A 17,755-nucleotide genomic window follows, 5' to 3' on the forward strand; every position below is an offset into this window, starting at 1 on the left:
TAAAGCAAAACAAAAAAAAAACACGACTGGCCAGCTTACCTATAGTATGAGCAGGCAGTCCAAAAATGCAACCCATTACTGATTAATGGATAAACCATCATGTTTCGGCTCTAGTCAAAACACGTTGGTTTATCCATTTCAACTCTGGTTGATCCAATAAAAGGATTTTTAACCATAATCAGAGTGCCTCTTTTGCCTTTTTTTCCAATCATATCTTATCTTTATCTTTTTCAAATTGCCCTATCCATGAAATGCATCTGTTTGTTTGGGGGTATTTTTGTTTGTTTTGCAATTAACTACACAGTGTCTTAACCGAGGGCAACACTCCCTATTTTTCTGTTACATAAGATATGCTCAAAATTTAAATTAAAAAAGTGCTTTGCTAAGACAGATAACCACGCACTGCCACCCCAAAATAATCACAGAAATGTAATCATCAATAAAATCGTCATTACCGTATTAGTTCTAGCATGGTGTGCTGCAGATCTGCATGTGGTTTGTTCAAGTGATGTTGCTATACTCCAGCAGAAGCCTTTTGACTGATGTAGGTACAATCAATGTCAAATACTGTACTCATTACTTTCAAATGTGTTTAAAAAGAACGAACTAGAATGTGACAAGAGGGTTAGATTGTCAATTTATGTTGCACTGTGTGTGTCACTTAGTAATAGCTTTCATTGATGGCATAACCTATTTGTTGGTATACTGTCAAAACCAGAGGATTTGGTCCTCCCACTCCATAGCTACAGTCTTGATATTTGAAAGTAAAGGCCAAAGTTTAACGGTCTTAAATCTTTTGTAAAATGCTTACAAATTAAGTCTGATGTGTTTTTTCTGGACAAGCCTTTGAAGTCCTAGCAAAACTGGCTGTAACAATGCCACTAGCCTTTTGAAATCTGGGTTGGTGCAGTCAGAATTTAAATTTAAAAAAAAAAAAAAAAAAACACACCCTTTGTTAGCAGCCATTGCTAGCAGCAACGTGCACCTATAGTTCATGCGAGTCTTAACATTAACCTTGAGAATCAATTCATTTGATTTGTCAAAGACAGACCACTGCAGCCTTAAGAACTTGAGCTTTGCATGTTGCCTCCCTTAAAGGGTGTCCTTGGACAGATGACTTTACACTGCAGCAACACAGCTGAACGCCACCTCAGCTTGTTTCATACTGAGGCTTGAAACCCTATAGCCTGCACTGTTCCAACAACTTTAAACCAAGACAGTACATCCACATTTAAGGAATCAAAGTTTATTTCAACACTGGACAAGTACAAAATACATTTACTGAAGACATCAATTAGTCAAAGTATATACAGGCTCCATCACAAGGGCTGAAGAGGCCAATGTCACAGGCGCCTCACTGACAGCAGCTGGTGTCACACGTCTTCCCTTTGCACACACAGCCAGAGGCACATTTGCTGCAGCCAGATGGGCAGCATGAGCAGCAGCCTGCAAAAAAAAAAAAAAAAAAAGTTAGTGACAGACCAGTGGTAAAGTCATCTAGTCTGGCAGGGGAAAACCCGTGAGACAGCTACCACCTTAAAAATTTTAGGACATTATATAATCGACTGCAAGTCAGAACATACTTTAGGCAAAAATTAGTAAAACATCCTGGACTCTTTGAATGTCCAGCTGCCCCAGTTCATTAGGCTAATTAGAGCCAGCTGTGCAGTTGCCTACATTTCATGTAAAAGAGGAGATTTTACATACACACTAGGAAAAGGAAACAAGGGAGACAATTTAAACATTTTATACATATGATTAAGAGTGCAGAGAAAGTTTTAACTCATGGGCCCAGTGCATTTAGAGGAAAGGGCAGAAGCTGTAAGCTTTTAGGACATACTGCCATCTTAATGGTCACTCTGAATTAGTATCTCCTAAGGGTTCAGTATTCATCTGAAGAAAGACTGTTAGTCTAATTCCCAGGTCGTCAAAGACAACGACTTTGGTTTGGTGATTAGACCGAACCACTAAACAAAGTGTCATCTTTACCGACCTTGGAGAGAGATTCAATTAACCATCTCTCTCCTGAATTACATGCTGCACTCCGAAATCCCTCATGTAGGCCAATATAGTGCTCTTCAAAACAAAATCAGAGAGCTTTATAAAAAAATAATATGGTTAACAGAGAAACGTCTTATAGGTCAAACAGATGTAAGGATGTTATTTGACTTACTCTTCTTGCAGGTGGTGCAGGAGCAGTTAGTGCACGTGCAGGATCCTCCGCAGGTGCAGGTTCCACCTAGACAACAAAATCAAGCCAGATCAGTTCAACCTTGTCCGCTACTGCTAGCGACACATAGCCTTACAAAATACTAGGATGTAACCATGAGAAATAACACCAAACAGAAACGTTAACGAATAACTTACTCTTGGAGCAGTCGCAAGGGTCCATTTTCTCAGTTGTTGTTGTTGTTTCTTGTGTTAGGGTGAAGATGCTGTGTCTCTGGTCTGAGCCGAGTCAGTATTTTGAGTTTCAGAGAATGGGCGGCTCTTTTTATAGGGTCCTGAACACAACAGCACCGGGTGCAAAACTGCGCCTGTCACGCTGCACGCAGGCACGTAGTAGACGTTTACAAAGAAGTTTGTGCACACGACTTCTCAACCACCCAGAAGCGAGAGCAAAGAGCTGAGAGATTCCCAGGCGAGGACGAATTGACTGGCGTGTTGTCTGAACCTTTTGTAAGACCCCCCGACCCCCCTTTCCCCCTCCGGCGACACCAAACCCCGGAATAATTTACTTGTTTACGCGGAGAAAAACATTATTATACACGACAGTATTTAGAACACAGGTTACTACAGTTCATCAACAGACTGTTTCATTTCCAGGTACTATGTGGGGACACTGAACGACACCTGTGTCTCCATTAGGATATTATAATTTCCTTTTTGCATGTGTGGTCAGTAGTGAAATTACGGAGCCCTGGAGTGTTATATGGGGTATCTGAGGAAAACGCCTATTTAATATGTAAACACTAGAAGATCAATAGACTAAGTCATGTGCTCAGTTTGCGCACGGATCTAGTGAATGAAATGTCAAATTTATGTGGAGGAGTGTGTAGTTGAGATGCGTTCACGGGTGCAAAAAAGACTTCCGATGTAATATTTTACATTATAGTGTTAACACTGTAGCACATTGCATCTATTTTATTTTTGTAATTTTACATACTTCGTACTTATACTATATTTCTACAATCAATAAAGCATTTCTGATCCTGATTCTGAAAGCCATGTCTAAACTAGAAGATACACAAGTCGTAGGCTAGTTGTTTAAGTGTAATTAATCAGAGGGGATTGTGGGGTTATATGGCTCACTGTTTGCATGTTACCTGTTGTTTATTTTTATTTTTAAACGAGATTATACAAGGTAATTTTAACATTACAAATTTCTAATACCAGTCTAGTCAGTGTTTTAATATAACTACTACTAAATTACAATAATTACCCTACTTTGTTTAACCTGTTTTCTTTTATTTTGAATTTCTGTTGTATTTCCGGAAACCTTACATCAAAATACAAAATTAAAAAATGTACTGTACGTGTCCTCTTTCAATTTACTAATATGAAATCAATCATGTGATCCGTAATTTTATTGTCATACAGACCATAGTTTTGAGGTTTAGTCATTTTGCTCAATACTGTAATGTCATGGTGACTTTCAAACATTGACAGTCGTGTAATAGCCTATTGGCTCAGTGACAGTTTTATTTTCCCATCACATGTAGTGTCCTGTGCTGGTTCTCGATGTTTTCAGGTCTGTGCACACGGTACAAACACACTGCTGTCTGTTGTGGTTTCTGCAATCCCCCCTTCCCTCCCTACCTCGCGCCGCTCTGCACCCGGCCGCTTTACTCAGCGCTCGTGAGCAAACCAAAGTAAATAGGCAATTGTGCTGCGTTCAGGTAACGTGCGCTGGAGGAACGACCTCAGTCACAAGTCAATTGCACATGACAACTCTTTTGCTTGCTGCTCGGGTCCAGGGGACACAAAAACGTCAGTGACGTTTTTATCAATAAGCATAATCGCAGGTTCGTGATGAAACTGGAGGTTGAGATGATGAAGACAATCAGGGTACTCCCTTTTGTTTTGAATCCTGTAGAAATAATTAGCACACCCACTTCAGTAAAGAACACCACTGTCATTTTATGAGGATAACTGTATTTTTATTTGTTTGTTAGGCTACGTTTAGCTTCCTCACATTTCCACAGGTGGCGACTATTTGTGTACTATTCTGATGTCGGAGCTTGTGATGGGAGTCTGAAGGCAGCATTGTCCCTTTTGCGCACTGTCCGGCTGCTCTGAGTGTTTTTCCACAGAAGTGACCGTTATTACATGTCCAGGCGTAATGAGTCATTACGGGATAAGGTTTAGAGCTGAGTGCAACTTTTTAGAAACAACAAGAAAATAATCAGCTCACAACCCACTTGAGTTCCCAGGGGAAATATAGGCCTCATATGGGCTTTTTTATCGCATTGTGTATTGTCAATGTTAATGTCTTGTTGAGTGAGTCCAGTAGTGTAGTGGAGGGTATACGCAGGTATACAGGTTATAGACTACCCACCACTTTTTCTGTCCATTTACAATATACCCACCTATCAGCCATCAATCCAGTGGAGTATATGAGAGAGTATACTCGCTTCCTCCTCAATAACCTATCCACCTAGTAGTACACCCACCTCATCAACTACAACTACACCACTGAGTGGGTCATAACCACAATAAGCCTTGATCAGACCTGTGCCATTTTTGTTGTGTAAAAAAGGGTGTTTAAACCCCTAGAGCTTTATTCTAAATTATTTTATCACACAGAAAAGTGTATAAATGACACACATATCATTTTTTGTTCATTCTATAGTACAGCAATTAAAGCTGTACCCTTAATATTTCACTCAATTTAAGTTCAGTACCTTCAGTGAAAATAAAGAACATGTGATGCTGTGATGTATCTAGCTTTCAGGATGATAAAGGGGGAAAACGACGACAAAAAAGAGCACCCATGACATATAAACAGTGTTAGGAACAACAAGTAGCTTACAATTATTATTTATAATAGCCTTGATTTCCCCTAACTCAGATTCAGGTATGTCTGATCACAATCAGAAATGACATGATCACAGATGGTGATTGTTCACAGACACTTATCTGTGGAGATTTAAACAGGATGTTGGAGAGTACAGGTGATGTGTTGTCAGTAGGCCTTTAAAAACACTTCAGAGCATTAATGAGCCCCGATTCCTTATTTCATCTGGTCAGACTCAATTTGGTTTCTGGCTTAGTAACACAAAAGTATTCTTTTGTTTTTCATCCTTTGTTTATGGATCCCATGTCAGTGGTTGATAATACAGGAGGGCACTGCACACGGCATGGAGAGGTGCTGTTTGTGTCAGCCAGCTCTAGAGGGAGACATCCACACATTTATATATAATGAGGGAGCGCTTCCCTTGTGGGCACCCGATAAAATTTCCTCATCAGGTATTTGAGCCATTTGTCTTACAAGTGCTTTTTTTTTTTTTTTTTTTTTAAAAAGTGATCTACATTTTAATTTGTTTTCCAACATCTGCAACAGAGCCCCCAGCCATTTTACCTATGAAACAGCTAAGCTATGAGTGGAAGCAATCAGTGTGTACGCATGAGTTACAACCTTCTATCTTACTGTAATATTTGAATGGAAAAGTAATGGATAGCAACCACTTATGTACAAGCAAGACATGTAGTACAAAACATCACAAAACATAACCTAAACATTATTACAGTAGGCTATATCCTCACCTGTTAACAATTAAGAAAACAATACAGTACATTAGAGATACTTGTGTTGATTTAAGTGATAATGGAGTAAAATAATAACAGCTACAGAAAAAATAAATTGGAAGAGGAGCTCTGCAATAAAACAATCACCATCTTGTTCAGATTCTCCGTGCAGGCCTCTCTATCACACATGTGACAGTATACATGTTCGTGAATTTTCCTTTAACTTATTTCAATTTATTTTTAATAATGTTGAGATTTGGACTGCTGGTTGGCCAAAACAAACTTTGTGAAGGTGTCATTTTAGGCTCTGGGTAATCAAGACAGCATTTCTTACTATTTTCAAAAATGTTTATAGACCAAACAATCAGTCGATTAATGGAGAAAATAATGAGCAGATTAATCCATAATAGAAATAAACATTAGTTGCAGTCCCATATAAAACAGTTTAAAAAATAGCTTCACCTCAACCAGCAACAGTAGGCTAATATCCTGCTTTTACATGAATGCATGAGTAATAATAAGCTAATGATATAATAGTACAACAGCCAGGGGACATTTCTCTGCATTAAATACTTTTACTTTTAGTACTTTGAGTAGATTTTCTTATCAAATATACTTTTACACATAGACACATTTTTCAGTGCAGGACTTTTACTTGTGACAGAGTATATTTTTGGTGCAGTGTCAATAATATTACTTAAATAAAGGATGTGAATACTTCCTCCAGCACTGGTGTGTGTGTGTCGTGTTTGTGTGCTGTGTGTGTGTGTGTGTGTGTGTGTGTGTGTGTGTGTGTGTGTGTGTGTGTGTGTAAAGGGCACAGTTCAGAGGGGAATTTGATCCTAAAGCCCAGCGTGAGACAGGGCACATGCACTGCAAAAAAGATTACATGCTTGCCCTCTCAAATGATTTTATGTTGTAGGTAATGCAAAGTAATTTTTGATTGCCGTGGTGTCATTTCTGATTTCTTAAGAATGTGAATATAAATGCTATTTAAAGACATCAGATGGTTTTACATGCTTCATCTATCTAATCTAATATGTATGTCACATTATGATGACGCACATTCCACTGCTTGGAATCACAGAAACTATTAATAATTAGTTAATATTTAAAATTTTTAGCGAGTTTAGAAAGATTAAGTCACTCAAACTCATAAAAGCACAGATCTGACTAGAAGATCAAGTCTTGCTGTCACTGAGCTGCTCGTTATTTGCTGAGCGTGCTGGGATCTTATTCCACCAGGACGGATACGTCTGTGTTTTTCCTGGACCCCTCACCCCTACACCCTGATATCTACTGCCTCAAAAAAAAAAAGAAGAAGCCAAGAGGAGTGTCCCTCTGAATCTTGACCAGCTTCTAGGAAAAACAGTTCTCCCTGGAATGCATGGCAAACTCATCTCAACAGCATGCGGTTCATGCTCCACTAAACTACTTGCTGCATTAAGTCACATGATTTCTTTTACAAATCATATACTGGTGGATATGCTGTGTGGGGAGGAGGGAGGACTCGTGCACTCAATACGAAGATTCACACACTAGCAGGTAAGTTCAGCTGCAATAACCAAGTGAGAAGCAGGCTCTTTTGAAAATCCTGACAAAATAATCCTTGAAAAGCATTAAACAGCTTTTTGGAATTTGACAACAGAGACTAACACTGAAATACTTTCTGTTTAATAAATCCGACAAGAAGATGATAATTCTTTTATGGGGTGTAATAGATTTTATTTTGAGTGAAGGTTACTGTCCTGCAGAATCATTGTTATGCTGCCTCTATTGTTTCCAATTTATACCAGTTAGATATAGGCTTTGTAAAACAGTGCATGTTGCTGAGTATTCTGGGCTCATACATCTGGGTTAAACAAAATTAAGTTATCCTGTAACTGAAGCATACATGTTGAGGTGAAGAGCCTGGCAAACACAGTTAATAAAATGGGATGTAAACTATTATAAAGAATATAAAAAGGTCAAGCTGAAACATTTCTAGGACTAAATCACTTGGGCGACCTGCTGAGAGAGAAGACATATCTGGCATGGGACTCTTTAATGGCATTTTGGGACAGAACTGTTTTTTGCGAGCAGATCCCTCTGTTCACTCACTGCATGAACTCCACATATGTGGCTGCTTAACTACTAACTCTATTATTTTAGGCTTAGCTGTTTACACACTAATTAGCACCATGTGGTAATGCCAAACAGAGGTGTAGAGGAATGACTGATGAGGAGTCAGCTGGGTCTGAAAGGCATTCATCAATCATGTTAAACACAGAGCACATCAGACGGAGCTTTTGATCACCATAGGAACAAGCTCAGGACTTTGGTCTAATCATCAGCAGCCAGGGTGAAGAGGTGCTGGTGTCATTCGCAACACCAGTCCAGTAAACAAATCTTCACTCACTCACCTCACTGTAACAAGTACAGTTGTATTGACAGAGGTGTCAGAGAAGGGGACACTGGAGCATTGTGAACTATTATGGCGCGTTTATAGTGGCTTGCATTGGCACATTAACCATTTGTTAAAAAAAAAAAAAAAAAAGGTTCAAATAGGAGATTTTTTTAAAGGTTGGTCATGGATATAGTTTGGAGTGTTCACAAAGATTTAGACTGATAAAATCTAACACACAATGCTAACTACCTTGTGCATTATGTTTTCTACAGAATTTTAACCAGTTCTTTTACCTCAGAGTGCAGTTGGTTTGTTGTCTTTCATCTTAAGAGGCTGCGTCATGGTGGTTAAGGACAAGATTGATCATAGCGTACATTTATCTCTCTTCACAGACTGTGCCATGGATCATGTGCTGAACATTGCTGACAATTACATCTTCACTCCGTATGTTTACCCGGCCACATGGCCCGAGGACTGGGCTCTGCGTCAGATAATCAGCCTGTGGGTAGTGACCAACTTGGGAGCAGCGCTCATTTATCTGGGCTTTGGTGCTCTTAGTTTCTATTACGTTTTTGACCGTAAGCTCATGAAACATCCACATTTTCTTAAGGTAAAATGTTGAATGGGTTCAATGCCAAATAATTGACTGGGGTAACTGTAAACTATTTGTGACTGGCACTGTCACATCTGACCTTCCAAAGCAGACTTCTCCCAAAACCTAACTTTGTGTCTTTGATCCACTGACAGGACCAGGTCAGAAAAGAGATTAAACTAGCAACAGCCTCCATCTTCTGGATGAGCTTCCCCACAGTGGCCCTTTTCTTCTGGGAGGTCAGGGGATATAGCAAACTTTATGACAACATCAATGAATCTTGTCTAGGTGAGACAACCCTTACCTGAAACATAATTTCATTTACTGAGCAGATGTTAGCTGATAATAGCCACCAATCAAAGATTTCAATAATAAGTCCAAATGAGACCTATTAGCCTACTGGTTTGTTTCTGTTCCAGACTGGTCGGGGATGTTCCTGAGCATTGCTGGATTCTTGTTCTTTACTGACATGTGTATCTACTGGATACACCGTTCCCTGCACCACAAAAGAATTTACAAGGTGAGCTGGAGCATGTTTATAGCAAGTTTGGAGCTGCTCTACACAAAGATTTTCAATAAACAATGAACCAAATGACAGTGTAATAAGAGAGGGGTCACTCATAGTTATGAACCCAGTGAGAATGATCACCTAAATCTGCAGTTCACCTCAACTCTGCAGAGCATTTTAGCGTTTTTCAGCTCATTGTTTGAGTCTCACCGCTGTCATGAACCTGTTTTCAGTAGCAGGCAGCTGTTTCTAACAAAAAAAGCTCTGATAAACCCACTTTACACCACTTGCTCAGAAGCAAACAACTGACAAAGCAGCTGGTCAAAAACGTGGAACATTTAGCAGCTAAGGAGCCAGATATTTTGTTCAGTAGTTGGTGGAGACCAAAAATATGACACAAATATGACTCTATGACTGAGTACAACACTGTTTGCTAACATGTTACACTTAATAGAGTGATAATATGTAGTGTTAACAGCTTGTTGCACTGCCCATACATGGCCAAAAAATAAATGAGCATTCACTGGGTAGGTCAAGAAAAGTAATGCTGTATATGGCCTACTTGGTGTTGGAGATGAATGTGAAAATATGTCATAGTTAATTTTTAGCAAATCAGGGCTCAACAGCTGATCTAGAACTCGATATACAATCCAACTGCCAGAATAAATGTTGGCATTGTACGTTTCTGCAAACCACGGATACATATCAGTATTTAGCAGCAGATACATTGAGACGTTGTTTCTACACTGATTAACATGTGGTTATGTTTAGGCGTGTGGTTATGGTTAGGACTTAAATAACCCAGTTTTGGTGGCACAATCTTAAAAAACCACCACTTCTGTTTCTTGTTGGTCTTGAATAGTGGTCTCACCGAAGTGTCACACCACCCACTAACCCACTATCCCCTCCACCTCCCAATGAAAACTCAGCTCATATACATGTAATCAGAACTACATCACTTTAGAAATGTTAATATGGTGCATATGAAATGTACAAATGTTACTTATCCATGGTTTGAAGATGATGATGCCGAAATTTTCTTCTAGCAACTGGGCTGCAACATATGAAATCAGTGACTATACTTTTTGATCATGTAGAACAGGCTACATATTTTCCATCTGATTTTTTTTTTTTTTTTTGGGGGGGGGTGTTTTTTGTCTTGCTTCCTGATTCTGGCTGAAATGCACAACAGAGCTTTGTGTACCTTGTCTGCCTGGTGCATTTCTCACTACAACAGTCCTAATATTCAGACCATGTGTGTTTCTCCCCCTCAGCACTTACATAAGCAGCACCATATATTCAAGATCCCTACGCCTTTTGCCAGCCATGCCTTCCACCCACTTGACGGCTTCCTGCAGAGCTTACCCTATCACGTCTACCCATTCATCTTCCCCCTTCACAAGGTGGTAGTCTACTTGTCTCTCTTTACTAAACATTCTGATCGTAGGTCTGAGGAGTAACAAATACACAAGCTTCACTGCATATTTCATGATGCTATTTTTGTCAAAACTTAAATTTAATTATTTCAGAAGCAGCTGCATGTGGACGAATTTTGATGGTGTTTGCTTGAGAAGTAGTGTAAAAGAAAAAAAAAGCAGTTAATTCCAAAAAGTACATTATCAGCATGATGTTAACTCTGTTACTTAGTTAAATGTTTTTAAATGACATTTGGGATATTTTCATTACAGGTGGTCTACCTCTCACTCTTTGTATTTGTCAACATCTGGACCATATCCATACACGATGGAGACTACCGCATCCCTGGCCCCCTGATATTTCTGATCAATGGTGCTGCTCACCATGTAGACCATCATCTCTTCTTCAACTACAACTATGGACAATACTTCACGCTCTGGGATCGACTAGGGGGCTCCTACAGACACCCCTCAGCCCTGCTGGGAAAGGGGCCACATGACCACATTCGCAAGCTAATGGCAGAGGGTGCACACACACAGTGATGATGGAGCTGCTGTCAGGATTTTCTTCACTGGTTTAAACCTCTCAGGGAGGTTCCTAATGCTCAGCCTAGGTCTGAAGAGACAACTGCATCAGATGCAAAACAAACAATCAGGGGGCGTCGGTGGCTCAGTGGTAGAGCAGGCTCCCCATGTACAAGGCTGTTGCCGCAGCGGCCCGGGTTCAACTCCAGCCTGGGGCCCTTTGCTGCATGTCACTCCCTCTCCCTCTCCCCCTTTCACGCTCATCTGTCCAATCGATTAAAGGCTTAAAAATGCCCCCCAAAAAATATCTTTAAAACAAGCAATCAGGAGCAGAAATGAGAAAACAGAGACGTGGATTGTTTTCCAAACAAAGCATCTCCCAATATTGTACAATACAACAGCACCACAACCCTCCAAAATGACCATAAAATTGAACCAGTACCTCAATATAACAGTTTAACCTTCATGAAAGTTGTTTTTATGGCAGGGTTGTTTTTCCAGTATGTCATTAGCTTCGACCATCCCTTTGATCAAAATAATTCACACTGCATACGTTAGAGTCTTCTGCAAGACCTTGTATAAAAATGACAGGGAGCAGATTTTACATATTAGGTGCTATTCCTTTGATATTTGAGCTCAAATGAGCTGTTATAAGTAACTGATCAAGATTATAGAACACTTTGTGGGTCTGAGATAACTGTGAGAAAATAGTTGAACTTTTAAGGACTTTGGTCTGATGATGTTTGTCATCCAGGACTGTATTCATCGAACTGCCAACATGATGACAACTTCATAATATGAGGCCAGTGTTTCTATGCATTTTGGTAAGAGTGATGGAGCACTGACAGACACATTTTTTACTAAGCAAAGACTACTTTACAAAGAGCACACACCATATATGTGTGAGTGTTCACTGTCCTCACTCTCTGGATTTGACACAAATTTAAAAAAAAAAAAAAAAACCAAAGCATTACATGCAAAAGAGGCAGAACAACTGAATGCAACTCTTTTTTCATTTATGTTATCACAAAATTGTTATTTTATATTAATGTTTACAAAGATTACAATATAAACCCAATACCAATGCAAAATAAATGTTTGCACTATGTCTGCTTAGCTGGAAATTTCTTAAATACAACAAAATGCAACAAGATGTTGAACTGCACGTGTCTGAATCCAGTGTCCATATGTGTGTGTTTCTGTCCTACAGTCTGATCCCAGATTAGCCTTTCAGCTTCCAGTGCTCGGTGTGTTTTCATGCAGGCTCTGCAGGGCAAGGTCTGTCCACTTCATCTCTTGTTCTTTCACAGACTCTGTGGAGCCTCCGTTGTCCTGCTCAGCTTCAGGCAATTCACTCTGACAGACAAGAGGGGAGACAAGATGCCATGAATATGTGGAGCAGTTCACTCTACTTTATGTCAAAAACATGATGGTGCCAGGATAAAAACTGAGTATCTGAGGGAGGCAACAGATTAACCTAAATTAAAATAAACAGGGATATTTTTCTGACAGATGTTTAGACAGGAGTTTATGGTTATTCACTACTGACACAGCTACTAAGTATGATATGACAGCATTTGAGAGCATGTGGGGCCAAATCTGTACACCCAGAAGAACTCATTAAAGAATGTAAGGCCAGAATCACAGATGTCATACATGTTTTGAGCCTGTTAGAGGACTACTGTCACTGGATTTGAGCAAGAATGTCGATCTTCATTTTCTCACCATCGTCGAAGCTGCTTGCTGTCAGTTCTGGAAGTTTGGGTTCCTTCCAAACCAACTGAGAGCAGATCAAATTGAAATGGATTTCACCTGAGATGAAGTGTCACTCAATTTGAACCTACATTAACTCAAGGCTGCTTCCTAGCATGCTCCATCAGATTTGTCATTTGTCTAACATTCTGGACTGTGTCCTGTTTAAGGCCAAAAATAGTGTCCTCTCATGGCCTCCGTTGCACAGCAATTGTCTCTGTATCTGTTATTCACACACAGATAACAGGTTAGGTTTGTTTTGTGCTCATTAAACAGTACTGTCATTAATTAACTTCTATATATGATTAATTAACAGCAATCACGTTAAAAAATATCCTCCTACATAAAAACCGTAACTTTGTTCAAAATGACGATGACAAACTTCTGCACCGGATGGAAAACAGTGTGTTAAAGGCTGCTGCTAATGCTAACATTTACCAAAGGGATGGTGACATCTTCATACGGCAGCCTGTCTTCCCTCCAGGCGTCATCGGTGAGGTCCAGGACTCTCCCGTCTCTTTGGATTTCACTGTCCATCCTCTGAGCAGGGCTCCAGATGTAACACCTCAGATCTTCTCTTCTCACCGAGTTTAGCCTGAAGCTAACTGCAACACTTCGCTAACAGTCAAAAGCCAGTTAGCCTACCAAAATATACAAACAGTGACACACAGTTAAGCAAAGTCGGTGAACAACGTGGCTGAAGTTTGGCTGTGTTCAGTTTGGGGTTTTTAGACGTCTGAGCAAAGCAGATGCGCTAATTGTACGTAAACCTCTAGACGCTCAGTGATGACGTCACAAACGATGCCTTCATAGAGATAGATAGATATATATGAAGGCATCGTTTGTGACGTCATCACTGAGCGTCTAGAGGTTTACGCTATTGTACTATGGTTATAGGTATGAAATGGAACTGAAAACATAATATGAATGCTTTGTAACTGATGTCCTTAAATCAATTTAAAAAAAAAAGATACATATATATATATATATATATATATGCGATGCCTTCCCCTGCTGAGGAAAATACTTTATTAGCTACAAATCCAAATTAATAATAATGCTTACAGCAACCGGAAGAAGAAGAAGAAGAAGAAGAAGAAGAAGAAGAAGAAGAAGAAGAGATAATAATAATAACGTCGGTTTTATGCCGGTTTTAACCACCATTCAAAAGGCACCATGAAGTTAATGTATTCTGTATTTTATATAACAGTCAAATTATGTGGTTAAAAGATCAGGGTACATCTAGTAAACGTGCTTTGGTTAGGATCATTTAATCAGAGTATTTCCGGTGCCGGCCTACTTAATGTTTTGAAGTTTCTATGGTAACCAGACGTCTCATCTTGGAGCTGTGCTCCCGCTAACTCAACACACCACAAATTGTTCTGTTGTTTTACTGCATTTCAAGGTAACTATATTATATTATTATATTATAAGTCAACTGTATTATATTTATGTTACAACTGTGAACAGCAGCGTTTTCATGGGTTAAATATTAATGTAGGCCTAAGTGTTATGAATTAACCGTTAACTAACGTTATTGTAGCATCTGAACTTGTCATTTTAGCTAAGTTAGAGTAATCTCCCTGCAGCGTTAGATGAGACGAAGTTTTCTTTAAGAGTGCATTAATATAACTAGGGTGAAGTCAGGCAATTTGATACACTTCGTGGAAGATTATCAAGAAAACCACCTAAAACTCCGAAGACTACCCCGAGTGTTACTTTACAACTTGTTATGGTACTCTGAAAGACTGTATTACAAAATTTGTTGCTACACATCAAGGACCTCTACCTCACTATGATGACATGTTCAGGTAAAATGGGACAGCTGGTAAGTTCAAATGATACAGTCATGTTTATTTGTTTTTAAGTGGTTAAATCTATTTATCAGTTCAGTCATATTATCATTGTAACTGTTAATGTAACCTGTGGTTATCCATTAAAAAAGAAAGTTCAACTTTTCTGCCATACTTTCTCTGTTCTTTTGCTGCCTCTTTCCTTCGTACCATATTGTCTATAATGGACATGCAAGTGTGTGTCAAGTAGGGTTAATTCTGGACTATTGTGGCTGATATGGACTCACTGCATCATCTTTATTATTTTTTTTAAGTGACAAAATGACTAGAAATGCCTGTAATATGACAGGGTAGTATACGTCACAGTTTTATGGCTCCTGATAGCTTAAAAACATGCTGGTTTCACTTCAGCGAAACAGCAGAGTTTAGCATAATATTTTTTCCCATATTACCTGAATGCATTGAGTATCCACTCAAAGCCGTTTTCCAGTAAAAGTGTATTATGAAAATATTTTGATTATAGGTCAAACAGTTTGGGGTAGCAGTAGCTCAGTCATAGGGACTTGGCTTGGGAACCAGAGGGTTACCAGTTAAAGTCCCCATCCAGACCAAATATAGGGTGTGGACTGGTGGCTGGAGAAGTGCCAGTTTGCCTCCTTGGCACTGCTGAGGTGCCCTTGAGCAAGGCACCAAACCCCCAACTGCACGGGGCACCTGTCCATGGGCAGCCCACTCGCTCTGACATTGCTCTTTTTAATACATAGGTATTTAGTAGGTGTAGGTGTCAGTATTTCGGGCCTCTGTGTATATGACAACAGAGTAAAAAGAAAAAACAACTTGAATTTCCCCTAGGGGATTAATAAAGTATACCGTCTTTGTCTTAATTCTTAATAAAATGCAGCATCCTACAACATTTTTTTTTTGTTATACCCTTATTTTTTTTTTAGCTGCAGCACTGTGATTACCAAAAAGAGAAAACCAACATGCCATGTGCAAGTTCTGGCAGCAGTGATTTTTTTGACTCTTTGCTCTGCCCACATCTCAGACAGATAAAAATGATTGCTTCATTGCTTCAGTGGACATTTGTAAAAACAATGCAACCCCATGTTCAGTGCCTGGCTGCTAATACATAAGAGACAAGACAAGATGTTAAACGTAATTTGTCCCAATTACCTGACTTCACCCTACTCAATAAGAAAAATCAGCTTTAAGTATATATTGCAATTCTATTTGAAACTATCCAAAGATAGTTGGATCAAAGATAGCTGAGAAGCTCTCATTTGGCCTGTATGATGTTAATGTTGCCAATGGGTAAACAAAATAGGAAAGAATTCCTGCACCAGCCAGTTTTATTGTAGACATTTATTTAAAATAAGCCTGATTGTGTGTAACTTTGGTTTGTGAATTCTGTTACCAGTTTCTATTTGCAGGCACTGCAGTGATGGCATCCTCTCAAGAACAGCAGGTAGAAACTACAAAACCATGTGCCAACCCTGGAAACCCAGTTTTCTCCTGCATGATGACTCCAGCAGTTAAAGATGCAGTGCCAGTGCTGTGGGCAAAGCCTCAGAATCCATTGTACAGGACCACCTCCCATGATTACGGTCTTCGTCCTCCAACCTTTGAAAGCTCACCGTGTACTTTCCACCCTAAATCACAAAGATTCACTGAGGAACTCAGCAAGAGTGGGATGTATCGTGACAACTCCTTAAACACCGCCTTAGACCGAAGCAAGGTGTATGACTGTCCCAATTTGCAGCACACCATCTAAGTGCTTGACTGAAGAATCCCTGTGCACTACATGCACAACTATCCTCTTTGATAATAAACTAAGATCCTTTTGTTACAACATTGTGTTAACTGCTCAGAGCCTGTGAGGTGATTCATTGTTTAATCTTTAACAGAAGTTATTTGTTTTGGGCATATGCTTATTGTGAACGCTCACTCCATATTCCTTGACCTAAAAGACCTTCATTTAGTGTTAATAAAAGTGACCTTTTTGATGACCAATAAAATGATTAGTAAAGGGGTTTTTTTTCCTCACCATTTTGTGGCACAGTGCAGATTCACCTGGGTAATTGAATCTCTCAATCCCCAGTCCCATTAAATTTACTCTGAACGGGAAGCACCACCTATTTAACATTTCCAATATGTTATTTGCATTGCCTTGAAAAGGTCAATCAATATTTGGAAGACGAGCTACTCTTTCTCAAAGCCAGAAACCAGCAAAGTCTCAAACTTGTGATGTCATCAAGTATAAAGTCTGAAACTGCTCCACAGACAGTGAATGGGAGTCTGATTTTGTGGACCCACAGAGAGCTTGTTTTCTTTGTATACCCAAATGAGCTTTATTTCCTTGTACTGTTCTCAGTTCTGAAACAGAAAATGTACCTGTATAAACCAAATCAAAATGTTTATTTACAATAACTTCCAGGTAGAAAACTCCCATGTCATGAATATAAAATGAAACAGCGCTGAGCAAATGCTGCCTCAGTTAATCTTTATTACCCAAAGGCCCATGCAAAAAAAAAACAACTATCAGTTAAAGTGAATGCTATATTTAGAACATTTTCACTGCTTTACCCTGCTGTCAGACAGTCTTTTCCAACAAGTAATTGACGCTGTTATCACATCAGACTCCATTAACAAGAACAATAATTTTACTTAGCAGAACACTGGAGTTGCTGGTCTATCACTGCCTCCGTTAGTTAGTGTGTAAGGAGCGTAGCAAACATTCAAATATACCATATGCTCACACTGATATTGATTTTTAGGTGGTTTCAATAGATTTTACTGCGGCCATCCTCAGCAGTACATTGCTCTGCTTCCATGCTAGTAGATTTATCAAAAATGATAGCAAAGCAACAAAATACATTATTTAAGCACAGCAGAGATGTCAGGTCAACACGACAACGGTGTTTAACTACATATATTGTTAAATGTTACAGTTACAGCTAAAAATGACAACAGAAATCAACACGTTTGATGATTTTACATATGACTGTAACTGTTACCAGTTGCCAGTTATACCCAAAA

General features: G+C 39.3%; 3 protein-coding genes across 3 annotated transcripts; 1 reads left to right on the plus strand and 2 right to left on the minus strand.

Moving 5' to 3' along the window:
* Positions 1-1,230: 1,230 nt before the first annotated feature.
* mt2 (metallothionein 2) lies at positions 1,231-2,514 on the minus strand. Its single transcript, XM_049575282.1, has 3 exons — positions 2,368-2,514; positions 2,174-2,239; positions 1,231-1,446 (listed from the first exon to the last, which is right to left on the minus strand). Exons 1-3 carry the CDS (start codon positions 2,390-2,392, stop codon positions 1,355-1,357), a joined length of 183 nt encoding a protein of 60 aa, XP_049431239.1. The 5' UTR covers positions 2,393-2,514; the 3' UTR covers positions 1,231-1,354.
* Positions 2,515-7,026: 4,512 nt separating this feature from the next.
* LOC125888051 (lathosterol oxidase-like) lies at positions 7,027-11,206 on the plus strand. Its single transcript, XM_049575227.1, has 6 exons — positions 7,027-7,293; positions 8,527-8,744; positions 8,882-9,014; positions 9,146-9,246; positions 10,509-10,637; positions 10,923-11,206. Exons 2-6 carry the CDS (start codon positions 8,535-8,537, stop codon positions 11,190-11,192), a joined length of 843 nt encoding a protein of 280 aa, XP_049431184.1. The 5' UTR covers positions 7,027-7,293; positions 8,527-8,534; the 3' UTR covers positions 11,193-11,206.
* A 403-nt stretch (positions 11,207-11,609) lies between these two features.
* On the minus strand, positions 11,610-13,711 carry anapc13 (anaphase promoting complex subunit 13). The gene is made up of 2 exons (XM_049575228.1): positions 13,365-13,711; positions 11,610-12,530 (listed from the first exon to the last, which is right to left on the minus strand). Exons 1-2 carry the CDS (start codon positions 13,461-13,463, stop codon positions 12,405-12,407), a joined length of 225 nt encoding a protein of 74 aa, XP_049431185.1. The 5' UTR covers positions 13,464-13,711; the 3' UTR covers positions 11,610-12,404.
* Positions 13,712-17,755: the final 4,044 nt, after the last annotated feature.

This window comes from Epinephelus fuscoguttatus, linkage group LG4 (genome assembly GCF_011397635.1).
Source record: "Epinephelus fuscoguttatus linkage group LG4, E.fuscoguttatus.final_Chr_v1".
Taxonomy (NCBI): domain Eukaryota; kingdom Metazoa; phylum Chordata; class Actinopteri; order Perciformes; family Serranidae; genus Epinephelus; species Epinephelus fuscoguttatus.

What these genes read in the sequence shown, in the direction of transcription:
- anapc13 (XM_049575228.1), bottom strand. Translation starts at nt 13,463, where the DNA reads ATGGACAGTGAAATCCAAAGAGACGGGAGAGTCCTGGACCTCACCGAT. An exon ending in AAGATGTCACCATCCCTTTG is followed by an intron (nt 12,531 to 13,364) that starts GTAAATGTTAGC and finishes CTTGTCTGTCAG; the next exon opens with AGTGAATTGCCTGAAGCTGA.
- mt2 (XM_049575282.1), bottom strand. Translation starts at nt 2,392, where the DNA reads ATGGACCCTTGCGACTGCTCCAAGA. An exon ending in CCCTTGCGACTGCTCCAAGA is followed by an intron (nt 2,240 to 2,367) that starts GTAAGTTATTCG and finishes TTTGTTGTCTAG; the next exon opens with GTGGAACCTGCACCTGCGGA. An exon ending in CTGCACCACCTGCAAGAAGA is followed by an intron (nt 1,447 to 2,173) that starts GTAAGTCAAATA and finishes TTTTTTTTGCAG; the next exon opens with GCTGCTGCTCATGCTGCCCA.
- LOC125888051 (XM_049575227.1), top strand. Translation starts at nt 8,535, where the DNA reads ATGGATCATGTGCTGAACATTGCTGACAATTACATCTTCACTCCGTAT. An exon ending in CATCAATGAATCTTGTCTAG is followed by an intron (nt 9,015 to 9,145) that starts GTGAGACAACCC and finishes TTTCTGTTCCAG; the next exon opens with ACTGGTCGGGGATGTTCCTG. An exon ending in ACCACAAAAGAATTTACAAG is followed by an intron (nt 9,247 to 10,508) that starts GTGAGCTGGAGC and finishes TCTCCCCCTCAG; the next exon opens with CACTTACATAAGCAGCACCA.